The 11,879-nt window shown below is 41.1% G+C and overlaps 1 protein-coding gene across 1 annotated transcript in view; it reads left to right on the top strand.

Annotated features, from left to right (window-relative positions):
• Nucleotides 1–11,879, top strand: part of ANO8 (anoctamin 8) — a 94,381-nt gene that overhangs the window by 31,579 nt on the left and 50,923 nt on the right. The window contains exons 2-3 of the mRNA XM_018563363.1: nt 11,198–11,308; nt 11,419–11,551. Coding sequence (XP_018418865.1) covers nt 11,198–11,308; nt 11,419–11,551 — 244 coding nt within the window. The remainder of the gene's footprint in view (nt 1–11,197; nt 11,309–11,418; nt 11,552–11,879) is intronic.

Consider the following 11,879-nt stretch of genomic DNA (forward strand, 5'->3'; position numbering starts at 1 on the left):
CACTTGCCAGATAATAATAAGAATAAGGTGTTAAGTGCTCCGGAGACTGGTAATAATGAAATCAGCACTTCAAGAACGGTGGTATACCCGGGGTGGACAATTTGATATGCAATTGAGGAGTCAGTCTGTCCAATTCAGTAGCCAGCTCCATTTACAAAAACTAGAGCAAACCTCAAAAGTTGGGTGCCAGGTGTAATTTTTAGGGAGCATTGGTTTCCTGGCTCTTGGGATTTGCCCTGTCTTATACAAATCCTTCTTCAGGTACCCAGCGAAAGAGACGAGGGAAAAAAGGGAATTACACTCATGCTTTTGTGTTTTCAGACTGCTGCGCAAGATCCTTCAGCTGGTCATTGGACTGCCGAGTATGTCTTATTAGATCAGTGGTTCTCAACTCGTGGGTCGCGACCCAAAAGTGGGTCGCGACACCCTCTGCAGTGGGTCGCGGCGTCATGTCTGAATAGACCGAGGATTTCTGAAGGATTTCTAGGGTCTAGAACAGTGGTGGCGAACCTTGTCACTCCAGCTGTTTTGGAACTACAAGTCCCATAAGGCATTGCAAGGCTCTGGCAGCCACAGACATAACTTGCAGAAGCATGTTGGGATTTGTATTTTTTTTGCACAGCTGGAGTGCCATGGTTCGCCACCACTGGTCTAGAACTATAGACTAATTGAAACAGATGCACAGACAATAAACATTTTGCCACTAATTACATCATTATTTTTTCTTTTCTAAACCAATAAATGTTGTAGAGCACAACTTGTCCATTCCCCATCTGCCATACTCGCCTCAGTCCAGAAATGCTGTATGTCAGGTTTTATGGTTACATGAGTAAAAAAATGTTCTTGTTTGTTGAACTGTTTGGAAGGGATAGTCGCTAGTATAATTATGCATAGTTTAATTCTTTTCTGCTTGGTTGCCTTTTTAAAAGGATGCTACAAAAACCCTCCAAGTTTCCCGAGTGCTGCTTTCAGACGGCATGCAAGAGCAATTCCCAATGAAGGCCTGCGCTCTTTCATATCTCCGTGCTTGTACCTAAAGCATAACTAAACCCAAGAATAAAAATTTAAAATATTGCTATTTACCAGTCCTTGGTTGTGGTGGCTGCATTAGTTTTCTGTATTCAGGAAATTTTCAGGAAGTACAGAAAAGGCCCGTTGATCCTACCAAAAATGCAGTGTCATTGTCACTTCCTGCGAGCTGACCTGGGACGATAAAACAATGCTATCTTTTTTTGGGTAAACTAATCCGAATATCCCCTATGTCGGCATTCTCAACCCTTTTTTTTTTTTTTTTTTTTTCCTGGCACTATATGTAAAATCACAAGGCACACCAGCCTAAAATGTAAAAAAAACGAGTGCCATATCCAAAATCTATAACAGCCTCTTATCCCAGATAAGGGTCTGGCATTAAATTTTATTAGACTACCCCATGCAAAAACACACAAAAATGGGTCTCCCCTTTCAAATCAGAAACCTCCTTAACATCGGAGCCCCCTCCCTTTTACATCAGAATCCCACCTTTCACATTAGGAGTCGCCCCCTTTTACATCAGAGTCCTTGCCTTTTCGCATTACAAGCCCCTCTCTTCACATCAGAGTCCCCCCTTCACATCAGAAGCTTACCTGCACCATGAAAAGGCATGATGCGGTGTGAAAACTTGGAGGCACCCCTGAGGAAGGCAGAAAACACCCCAGGGTGCCATGGTGTTTGAGGAAGGTTGTCTTGTGTAATGGAGATGAACATAGGCAGATATGTTTGAAATCCATTATGAGCATAGCCAATCAGGAACATGAAGTGTGTTATTCACAGGATTACCAGGTGAAAATATTGGCATGAAAATGAAAGCAGCCACCACACCTAAGAATTGGTAAGCTGCAATATATTAAATTTTTGTTTTTGGGTTTATAAAAGGTGATTATGGGAAAGTGTGTGAAATTGTAGTTGTGTTCCTTCCCATTTATGACCAAGCTTGATTATGTTGTGCTAGGGCTGGAGACAGTGTTATGTCTTAGCTTTAAATTCAGTCAAGGGTTATGAATGTAGTAACATGAAATTCATACATTGCATTTCTAGAGTTAGAATATGTGAAAATGTATACTTCCGAGAGCACATTGCTGGAAAACCCCCCCGCAATGTGCAGCACTTTTTTATTTTTACAGATCTGAACGCAGTTGTATTGTTTTCAGTCGGTACATGCACACAGGTGTGTAACATGCATTGTGTTCAGATCTGTAACAAAAAATCGTTCTCTAAGTACATAGATTTTGCAGGTGTATGTGTGTAAATGCATGCACACAAGTAAATTAAGTTGAAACATTGAAAACAAAGCAGGAGGAATGGAACGAGAATTTTACATATTTAAACACGTACATGTTTACACGTCTAAGGCTTGAATCACACTATGTGAATTAGGATTCCTGCAGCAGGAATCCCAAATTGCATAATGTGAATGAAGCCTAAACACAAGCATTTTACTGATCATTTACACCAGCACATTTGGGCAAGAAAAAACAGTGGAGCCTGGGATAGCCGGCAGAAGGGGGGGCCCACACACTCCCACTCACCATACAAGCGATCGGGCAGCTCTATAGCTGCTTATATGTAACAGCCGTCACCAGCTGTTTTAAAATGTTTACAGTGTCCTGCTCGCTGGAAAAAAACAGTTTATTTGTCGCAACCCGCATCCAAGAGCATGCTGCCCATCTGTTTATATACAGCGGGTGGACGGCAAGCAGTTAATGTACACATATACAGCGGGTATAGAAAAGAATCGCCCCCCCTTTAAAATAATCACATTTTGTTGATTTGCGGCCCGAACTGAAGACAGACACAGTTTTTTATTTTTGTTTTATCCAGCTGTATTTACTCAACTTATAACATCCAAGTGAAAGATATAACTCCAACATGTCAAAAAAAAATACTAAAAATTCAAAAACAGAATCACTGTTGGAAAAAGGATCTCTCCCTTGTCAGTACTTTTTTGATCCACCTTTTGCTTTAATTACAGCCTTTAGTCTGTTGGTATATGTCTACTAATTTTGCACATCTAGACTTTTCAATATTTGCCCACTATTCTTTGCAGAACTGCTCAAGTTCAGTTAAATTTGACGGTGACTGTTTGTGGATTGCAGTCTTGAAGTCATTCCACAGATTTTCAATGAGGGTTTAAGTCTGGGCTCTGACTAGGGGTGCCCACACACCTTACGATAATCGTGGGAAATCCCACGATCGTACGATTATCGTAAGGTGTGTGGAAGCCGTGCGACCTCTACTACTGTAAGGTCGCACGACTTTAAATTTACGGATATGTTCCAAAACCCGCCGAGCATCGTACGATGTTCGGCGGGTTTGTGGCATGTCCGTACAATAACAGCCGTACGGGCCGGTGTGCGCAAGCGCACACTGCCCGTTCGGCATTGCGGTCATCGGAAGCCCGCCCCTCGGGGCGTGGCTTGCGATCATCGCAAGTACGATCTGCCTATGCAACATAGGCAGATCGTATGTTTTTTTAAGTACCTTACAACCATCGCAAGACAAAAGTCTTGCGATGGTTGTAAGGTGTGTGCCCAGCCTTGGGCATGCAAGGACATTCACCTTTTTCTTTTTCAACCACTGTATGGTCAGTTTTGCTTTGGGTCATTGTCATGTTGGAAGGTAAACCTTCTTCCCATTGACAACTTTCTGGCAGAGGGCAGCAGATTTTCCTCAAGAATTTGACAGTATTTTGCCCCAATCTTTGTTCCTTCTATCCTGACAGGTGCTCCAGTTCCTGCTGCAGAGAAACACCCCCATAACAGGATATTACCACCTCCCTGTTTTACTGTAGGAATGGTGTTATTTGGATGGTGAGCTGTATTGGATTTCCACCAGACATAACGTTTGGTGTTGAGGCCAAACAATTACATTTTAGTCTCATCTGACCATAACACCTTTTTTCAGAATCTTCAAGGTGCGTTTTGGCAAAGCTTAGTCGGGACTGTATGCGACCTTTCTGAGGAGGCTTTTCTCTTGCAACCCTCCCATCCAAGGCACATTTGTGGAGAATTTGTGATATTATTGTCACATGCACACAATGACCACTCATAAATTCCTGAAACTGCTTCAGAGTTGCTGTAGGCCTCTTGGTAGCCTCTCTGACCAGTTTCCTCCTGGCGCTTTCATCCAATTTGGGGTGACGTCCTGATCCAGGGAGGGTCTGTGTTGTACCAAATACCTTCCACTTCTTAATAATAGACTTCACTGTGCTTCTAGGCATTGATAAAGCCTTTGAAATGTTTTTGTATCCATCTCCTGACTTGTGCCTGTCCACAACTTTATCCCGGAGATCTTTTGACAGTGTTTGCCACCCATAGTTGATTGTTTGCTTCAGGAAAGCTATTTTCATGCTGAGCTAATCAAAATAACCACAGCTGAAAGTCAAATGGCTTTGTGTGCCATTGAGAAGGTGATTAGCTACACCTGATTGAGTTTACAAGTCATTTTTAGGAAGGGGGTGATACATTTTCCAACTCTGTTTTTGTTTTCTGCCATGTTGGTGTTATATCTTTCATTTGGATGTTATAAGTTGCATTGAGTAAATACAGCTGGATAAAACAAAAACTGTGTCTTAATTTCAGGCTGCAAAGCAACAAAATGTGATTGTTTTAAAGTGGGGTGATTCTTTTCTACACAAACTGTATGTGGGGGGTATACAACCTGTTGTTTAGACCAGCCTTTCTCAACCACCGTGGCACCCTGGGCTGCCTCCTGGCTTGTTCAGGGTGCCCTAAAATGTTCACAGTGTCATGCCTTTTCATTGGGCAGACGGGCCAGCAACCAGTTCCACCCTCACCTAATGTGAGGGTGGAACTCTCATGTGAGGTAGGAACTCTGATATGAAAGACGAGCTTCTGAAATGAGGGTGGAACTCTGATGTGAAGGGGGGACTCTGGTATGATAGCTGGGCTCTGATGTGAAAGGGAGGGGCTCTGATATGGTAGTGGGGCTCTGATGAAAAGGAGGGACTCTAATGTGATGGGTGGGGGGGGCTTCTGATGTGAAGAGGGGCTCCTAATGTAAAGGGGGACCTCATTGTGAAGGGGGGGACCTCCCTTTTTTATGTTTTTGCGTGGGGTCCTCCCTTAAAATCTATTACATTTTATACTGGGGTGCCTCCAGATTTGACATACTTTTAGGGTGCCATGACCGACAAAAAGGTTGAGAAACGCTGGACTATAGACTCAAGGTATGAAATGTATTTTAAAGATTTTTGTCACACTTGGATAATGCCCTGTGTGAATGCTGCTCACCATTTTTGAAATCTCTTGCCTCATCAAGTAGACTGTTTGTTTCTCAGTGAAGGGGACAAAAGTGCATTGCTCTGCAGTACCATCTGTCACATGCAGTGTGCTTCACTGTCAGTACCAGGCAATGTTTGAAATGCAGAAATCTGTTAACAATGTGTTTGCTGTTGATGTTGTATGCATCCTAGAATGCAACAACGCCACATTTGTCCATCTTTTAGTTACAGACACACAACGCGCCATTGTAGGTAATATTTTGTCACAAGCTATGTACAGACAAGCAAATATGGCTAGCTCAGTTTGAATGGCTTGGTCATCTGATCCGAATGGAATTTTTTTCTAGAAACATTGTAACCATCAGTGTGAACACAAGCAGTGGTCTCGTTTGAGGGCCCATTGCCACTTGTCATTTAAAAGCACACATTGCAACAAGCTAACTTCCCTATAATAAAAATAGTGCCTGTCCTATCTTTGCACTGCACTGAAATGCATTTTTGCATTTTAGTGCATTGGGAGGCCCATAGAAGTTAATGGCAACACAAAAAAACACGTTACATGCATGTTGATACGTTGCCAACAGGTTTTAACAAGCCTTGCTCAATGGCTGTTAACTCTATTAACTTCACATCAAAATCAAAAATGTCTTAAATGCTGGTCAACGTGCATCAATACCCAATGCCAACATACTAAGGAAACACATAATGGTGCATGACAATGCACCTGCCTAACGCTGAAAAAAATGCAACACTATGCACACATATAGGTCTAAATAGACCTTTTAAAGAAAACCTTTGCAGAGAGAAATTGGCATCCTTACTGACCTTCCTTTCTAAAAATGTTTGGTGCCTGGCTGTTGCTGAGGTTGAATGTCCAGGGTCAATCAATCGAGAAGATTGAAGACATACTGTGAGTGCAGTCCCTTAGGGAGTGTCGCTGCTGCACCTTGCATTAACGCTGTATTAATGCCAAGAGCAGCAATGAGGTCAATATATCAATGCCCCGCTCTTCATCTCTGCATTAGTCAGGACAACACAACAGCATAGAACCCTGCAGTGTCACATGACTGATCTGAAGACATCTTGAAAAGGTGTGTGTATACACAAACAAAAAGCATTAAATACAGGGGGGCTGTATGCAGTGCTGCATATTGATTGTTGGTGAGTTAGTATTGGGGCTGATTTATACTTAAGAAATCAATTGCAGTGTATTTAACTCTCACTACTTTGCACATTAACCTGCATTGCATTAGGGCAGCCTATTCATTCTGAATGGGCTGACAACGCACCACAACAGATCAAAAAACACACATGAACCTCTTCTTTTCTTTTTTTTCCTTTTAGCATCGCAATGCATTGTGAGTTGCATTGTGTTTGTGCATTGCACTCTAATGTACAGTGCTTTGAGGAGCTATTCACAATGAATGGCACTGGAATGTGCCACACTTTGAGCTGATGTGTTGCGGAAATGTGTGAATGATCCTTAGAGACGAGAAAGCAAGACAACTTGCTTTTTTAGATCAGTACAGATGCTCTTTGATTTTCTGTACTTCTTTTTCCAGGAGTCATTTTAGGCCTGGTTAAAGTAGTTGATTGGTAATGCACAATAAAATGAGTAATCTCAGTGACTCCTGGAACAGATATCTCAATTTTGAGTTGTTGACAGGTTATCACATGCTGTTGCAAGGTATCGCAACCAGAATTTCCAGTTCCACCCAACTACAACAGCCTTTACCACCCTAATGACGGTGATAGACTCCTTTTATAGATTCTTGTCAGATTCACGGCCGAGAAAAGTGTTTTGTAATGGTCTGGAGATGCAAAGATTATTCAGCATACTTGAGCCCACCCAAATTTAAATTGCTAGCGTTGAATAAAGTTGGCCTTCAAAGAGTTACTTGAAAAACAAGTAAAGTCTGTATGTGATCTAATTAATATGTTAAGTAAATTTTGTAACTTTTCTGACGTCAGAAATGTATTCTCATGAAACTCATTACAAACATGGACTGGAGGTCAATCTGCAAGATCCCGAGAACTGGGCCACAATTCACTAATCGCAGTTGCAATGTTTTAATGGTGCCAATTCAAAAAGATTAAAAAATGCACATTTTTTTTCTTTTATTAATACTGTATGTGTGCATTGCCTTTACAGAAGTCTGCTTAGCCCTATGTATACTCAGTGGCCAGAAAATTAGGAAACCTGTCCCTGCTTCACTAACACCAACAGATCCAACCATAGCTTTTGCATATGTGAAAGTACATAAACTGAGACCATGAAAGGGCTACTCAGAAGGGCCCTAACACATGACCAAATTTGAAAAAAGGATGACCATTGGTACAATGAGGTAGTACGTTGTGAGATGCTAGGGCTTTTCAATCATGGCAGTCTCAAAGAGGAAGATTCGACCAGGCACAATGCACCTCATCAGTGTCAACAGTGTGGAAGGCAGCCCTTGCTGAACAGAATTGGGAGATGAATCTCCGGCTATCAGATTATTATTGTTTTGGAGTTACATTTTATAGATAGTTTCAGCACGCATTGGTCACTGGTCTAGCACTGCAAGCTAAAGCTTCATCTATTAACTATAATTTGAGGATAATAATTATCCATCCATACTTCTGGCATAAAAGGCCAAAGCCCTGATGAAGGGGGGCTTTTGTATAACCCTTGAAATGTGTTGGCTGCCATTCTTTTAAAGACAACTTTTTATTGTAACAAATAAAAATCATACCTAGACTGATTTTTCACAACCTATATATAAAAGTCTGTAATATGCAAATATTGTCCAAAGGCTAAGGGCCTACTAGTTAGTTAAAGTCAGCATCTGTACATTACAGAACCCTGGTTTACTATATTAAAAGTAAGTACTTTTTTATTTTTATTTTAGTAAGTAAAATGCCCAAAACAGATGTGTCACAGGAGTACTATGCTTTAGTAATTAGCCACATAGTTAACGAGACCTCTTGCCTAGGACCGTTAACATGTATCAGTCACTTGTCATTTTGCAGACAAGAGAGCAGAGTAAAATACTTAGTGGTTATGAATAATAGTTAGAATTCATATGTAGTACTAAATGACACTTGCTGCCAGTCAACTTCAACCTGAGCTGAAATTAACCCTTCAGCTGTAGCTGGAGTAGTCATTGGCTTGCTCTATATTTAACGGGTGTAGGTCGCTGTGAAAAGATCAGGTTCCAATGACCTTTGCAGTGTCCAGACATCAGCTCTTCCTACAGGTTTTATGATATCAGTTTGTGTTATCTACTGGAGACCTGTAGGGGAAAGCAAAAGCTGAGCTGCCTTTTTTTAATAATATGAAATATTTATATGCTGGAATGTGGATTGCATATAGACAGTTAACAAAACAACCACCCAGTGGCATGTAAATGTCTTTTAAAGCTATTCACATGCTTTAGAACACAGTCCCCTCTTCGCATCTGAGTCCTCGGTCCCCTCTTCGCATCCGAGTCCTCGGTCCCCTCTTCGCATCCGAGTCCTCGGTCCCCTCTTCGCATCCGAGTCCTCGGTCCCCTCTTCGCATCCGGGTCCTCGGTCCCCTCTTCGCATCCGGGTCCTCGGTCCCCTCTTCGCATCCGAGTCCTCGGTCCCCTCTTCGCATCCGAGTCCTCGGTCCCCTCTGATTGGTCACTATAGGAAACAACTCCATTTTTTGTTCCTGTTTTTTCCCCACTAGCTCTAGAGCAAGTGCAATTTGGTTACACTATAGATCAGGGGTAGGCAACCCCAGCACATCATGAGGCATTGCAAGACTTTGACGGCCACAGGCACAAGGCAGAGGCATAATGGAATTTGTAGTTTTACCACAGCTGGAGTGTCGAGGTTACATAGTTACATAGTATTTGAGGTTGAATAAAGACATATGTCCATCAAGTCTAACCTATTGTGTGTATGTGTATGGTCCTACTGATGTGTAGTATCAGTAGGACCATACACTGATACTACATATCAGTAGGACCATACACTGATACTACATGTACAGCAGAGGTAGAGGTAGCTCTGCCTCTGCTGTACATGGAGAAAAATAGCATGCTTTTCCGGCTGTATTGCAACCTGTTGCTCTGCTTTTTTCTGTTTCCAATAATAGGGTGAATCAAATAATACATGAAAGAAGTAGTATTGTCTTTTAAATTCACAGATTGCATATAAAATACGTTTTCATAAAATTTCTGGCAATTAGATTTATTTTTTCCCCATTGCGGCATCTATATATGAATGGTATGATGGGAGGACTGTTCATGTACGATTTCCAAACGAAAATTGTACAATGAATGGTCATTGTAGTCCCGTTGGGCGCCATGGTCTCTGGTACCTCTAATGCATCAAGAAGGACATTTTGGGTCAATGGACAGGGTAATGTGCAATAAACAGTGAGACCTTTCCCTACTGGTCTGTTAACGTGGTCAGTTGAACACCTTACAAGCTTAAGATGCCACAAAGGATTAAAAAACAGAATTAAACCAATGTAAAATAAAATTATTTTAAAGTACGTCTTCTATCTATGGTATGACTGAATTTAAAGTGGCACTAAACTGAGGAGTTTTTTATGTTCATGTTAATCATTAAGGTGACATTGAACTCAGGAATTAAAGCTTAAAAATGCATTCTAGTACCTTAACTATTAATAAAAATGTATCACTCAGCTGCAGATCCTCAAATCATCTCTGAATTGGTGCTGACACTGTCCTTCCTTCTGGAGGGTGACTACTTTTGTTCCCCATGGTCCCTGTGTATGCTGTAAAGTAGCCATGGCTCCAAGCTCACTCCTGTGATGGACTATAATCTACAATACAAATTAGTAGAGCTGCAGCTAACGATTATTTTCAAAATCGATTAGTTAGCCGATTATTGAGTTCGGTTAATCGGATAAAAAATAAAATAAAATACATTTCAAAAAATGGCTCCAGTGATGGGACTACTAGTTTGTATATAGATGATTGGAGGCTCTACAGCTGAGTGATACACTCACCCAATATATGTGGAACCGCTTTACTTTGTGACTGGGGTGGAGCCTAGGCCACCTAGACATTTCAATCCTGATAGTTGCAATTTTTTATGATTTTTGAAGGGTTTCATTTGCGGACTCGTCATTTGCCCCACAGCCTTTCCTTGTGGTTTACAGCAGTGCTCCCCAACCTTTTTATCGCCGCGGACCGGTCAACGTTTGATAATTTTACCGTGGCCCGCTGAGGGGGGGACGTTGATTGTATCGGACCAGGGGTTGGAGAACACTGGTTTACAGCTGTGGAGTAAGGTGAATCTCCTCTGAAATAAACTCTACAATGTCAGGCTGCCAGGAATTTTGGTGCAATGCCCTCCTACAAAAAAAAATATTTAAAAGGTTTCTCTCTCCTTTTCTATGGAAACTGAAATAGAATCCTTTAATTGACTAACACTTTTTTATTAGGTTTGTGTAACATTTACAATTACATGTGTAAGAACTTAGGGCACATTTGAAAACTCTTTCCATTAGTACATGAAATACATAATATACCGATAAATTGCATATTAATAGTAAGTCTGCAGATGAGAACAGCATCAATTAGCAACACAGACTAATTTGAGTTCTAATGACAGATTGCCTGAAATGCAAATGAATGTCAAAGAGGTACCTAAAAGGCTATTTAATTGCCATGTACATTAGTGTGCCATACTTGAAATTCTGTTTAGTGAAGTGTTCAGTATATTAAGTTTGCTGCTGATGTTCTCGCGGACTGAGAACATTGAATCGGTAATACACTACTTTTTCTGTTGCTAAAAAGTTTGCACCATCTTCTAAGGAAACAGGTGATCTGGGGCTTCTTTCTGCTCGAATCTAGTGAGTTGATTAAAAGCATAGTTCAACCATAAATATTATTATTATTATTATTATAATTTTGACAGTTTGCTTTGTTTCAATAGATAAGCTTTTTGGAAAGCGCCTCCTCCAAGCTGGCAGGTACATCACATCACATAAATCCTGGATGAAAACCGTGCCTACTGAAAACTGCGATGTGGTCATGACATTTGCAGGTATGTTCAAAAGCATTTTTACAACATTACATGTGCCAACTTTTTACCATTAGGATATTTTCCATGAAGTCATGATTTGATTCTGCTGGTTACTTTTCATGTACTTTCAGACACGACAGATGATCACACACTGCTCTGGCTGCTGAACCATGTGCGACTGGGAATTCCTGAGCTAATAATGCAGATCCGTCATCACCGACACACCCGAATCTATGCCTTCTTTGTTACAGCAACATATGAAAAGTATGTGCCTGAAAAATATCCACTACAGCAGGTTAAAAACTGCTTTCTCAGCAAAGCCTTCAGTTAAAAAGGTTGTTTACTGTACTTTTAAGAGGAACTTCACTCTTTAAAATGTCAACAAAGGCACCTTTAGGAATGTTTTGTATTGTAATCTACAAATAGATACTTCTTGATAATTGGAGTCTCTCCATTCCTTGCATACCTTATTTCTCTTTTCCTCCTCATTCTTCTCACGATAGCTTTTTTCACTAAGGGAAGATCACGCTGTCTCCCTTTACTCCCCGGAACTCTGTTTTTCTCCTGGAAAATGTGCATATAATTTGAGGGG

Source organism: Nanorana parkeri, unplaced genomic scaffold (genome assembly GCF_000935625.1).
Source record: "Nanorana parkeri isolate BGI_ZX_2015 unplaced genomic scaffold, ASM93562v1 scaffold659, whole genome shotgun sequence".
NCBI classification, from domain to species: domain Eukaryota; kingdom Metazoa; phylum Chordata; class Amphibia; order Anura; family Dicroglossidae; genus Nanorana; species Nanorana parkeri.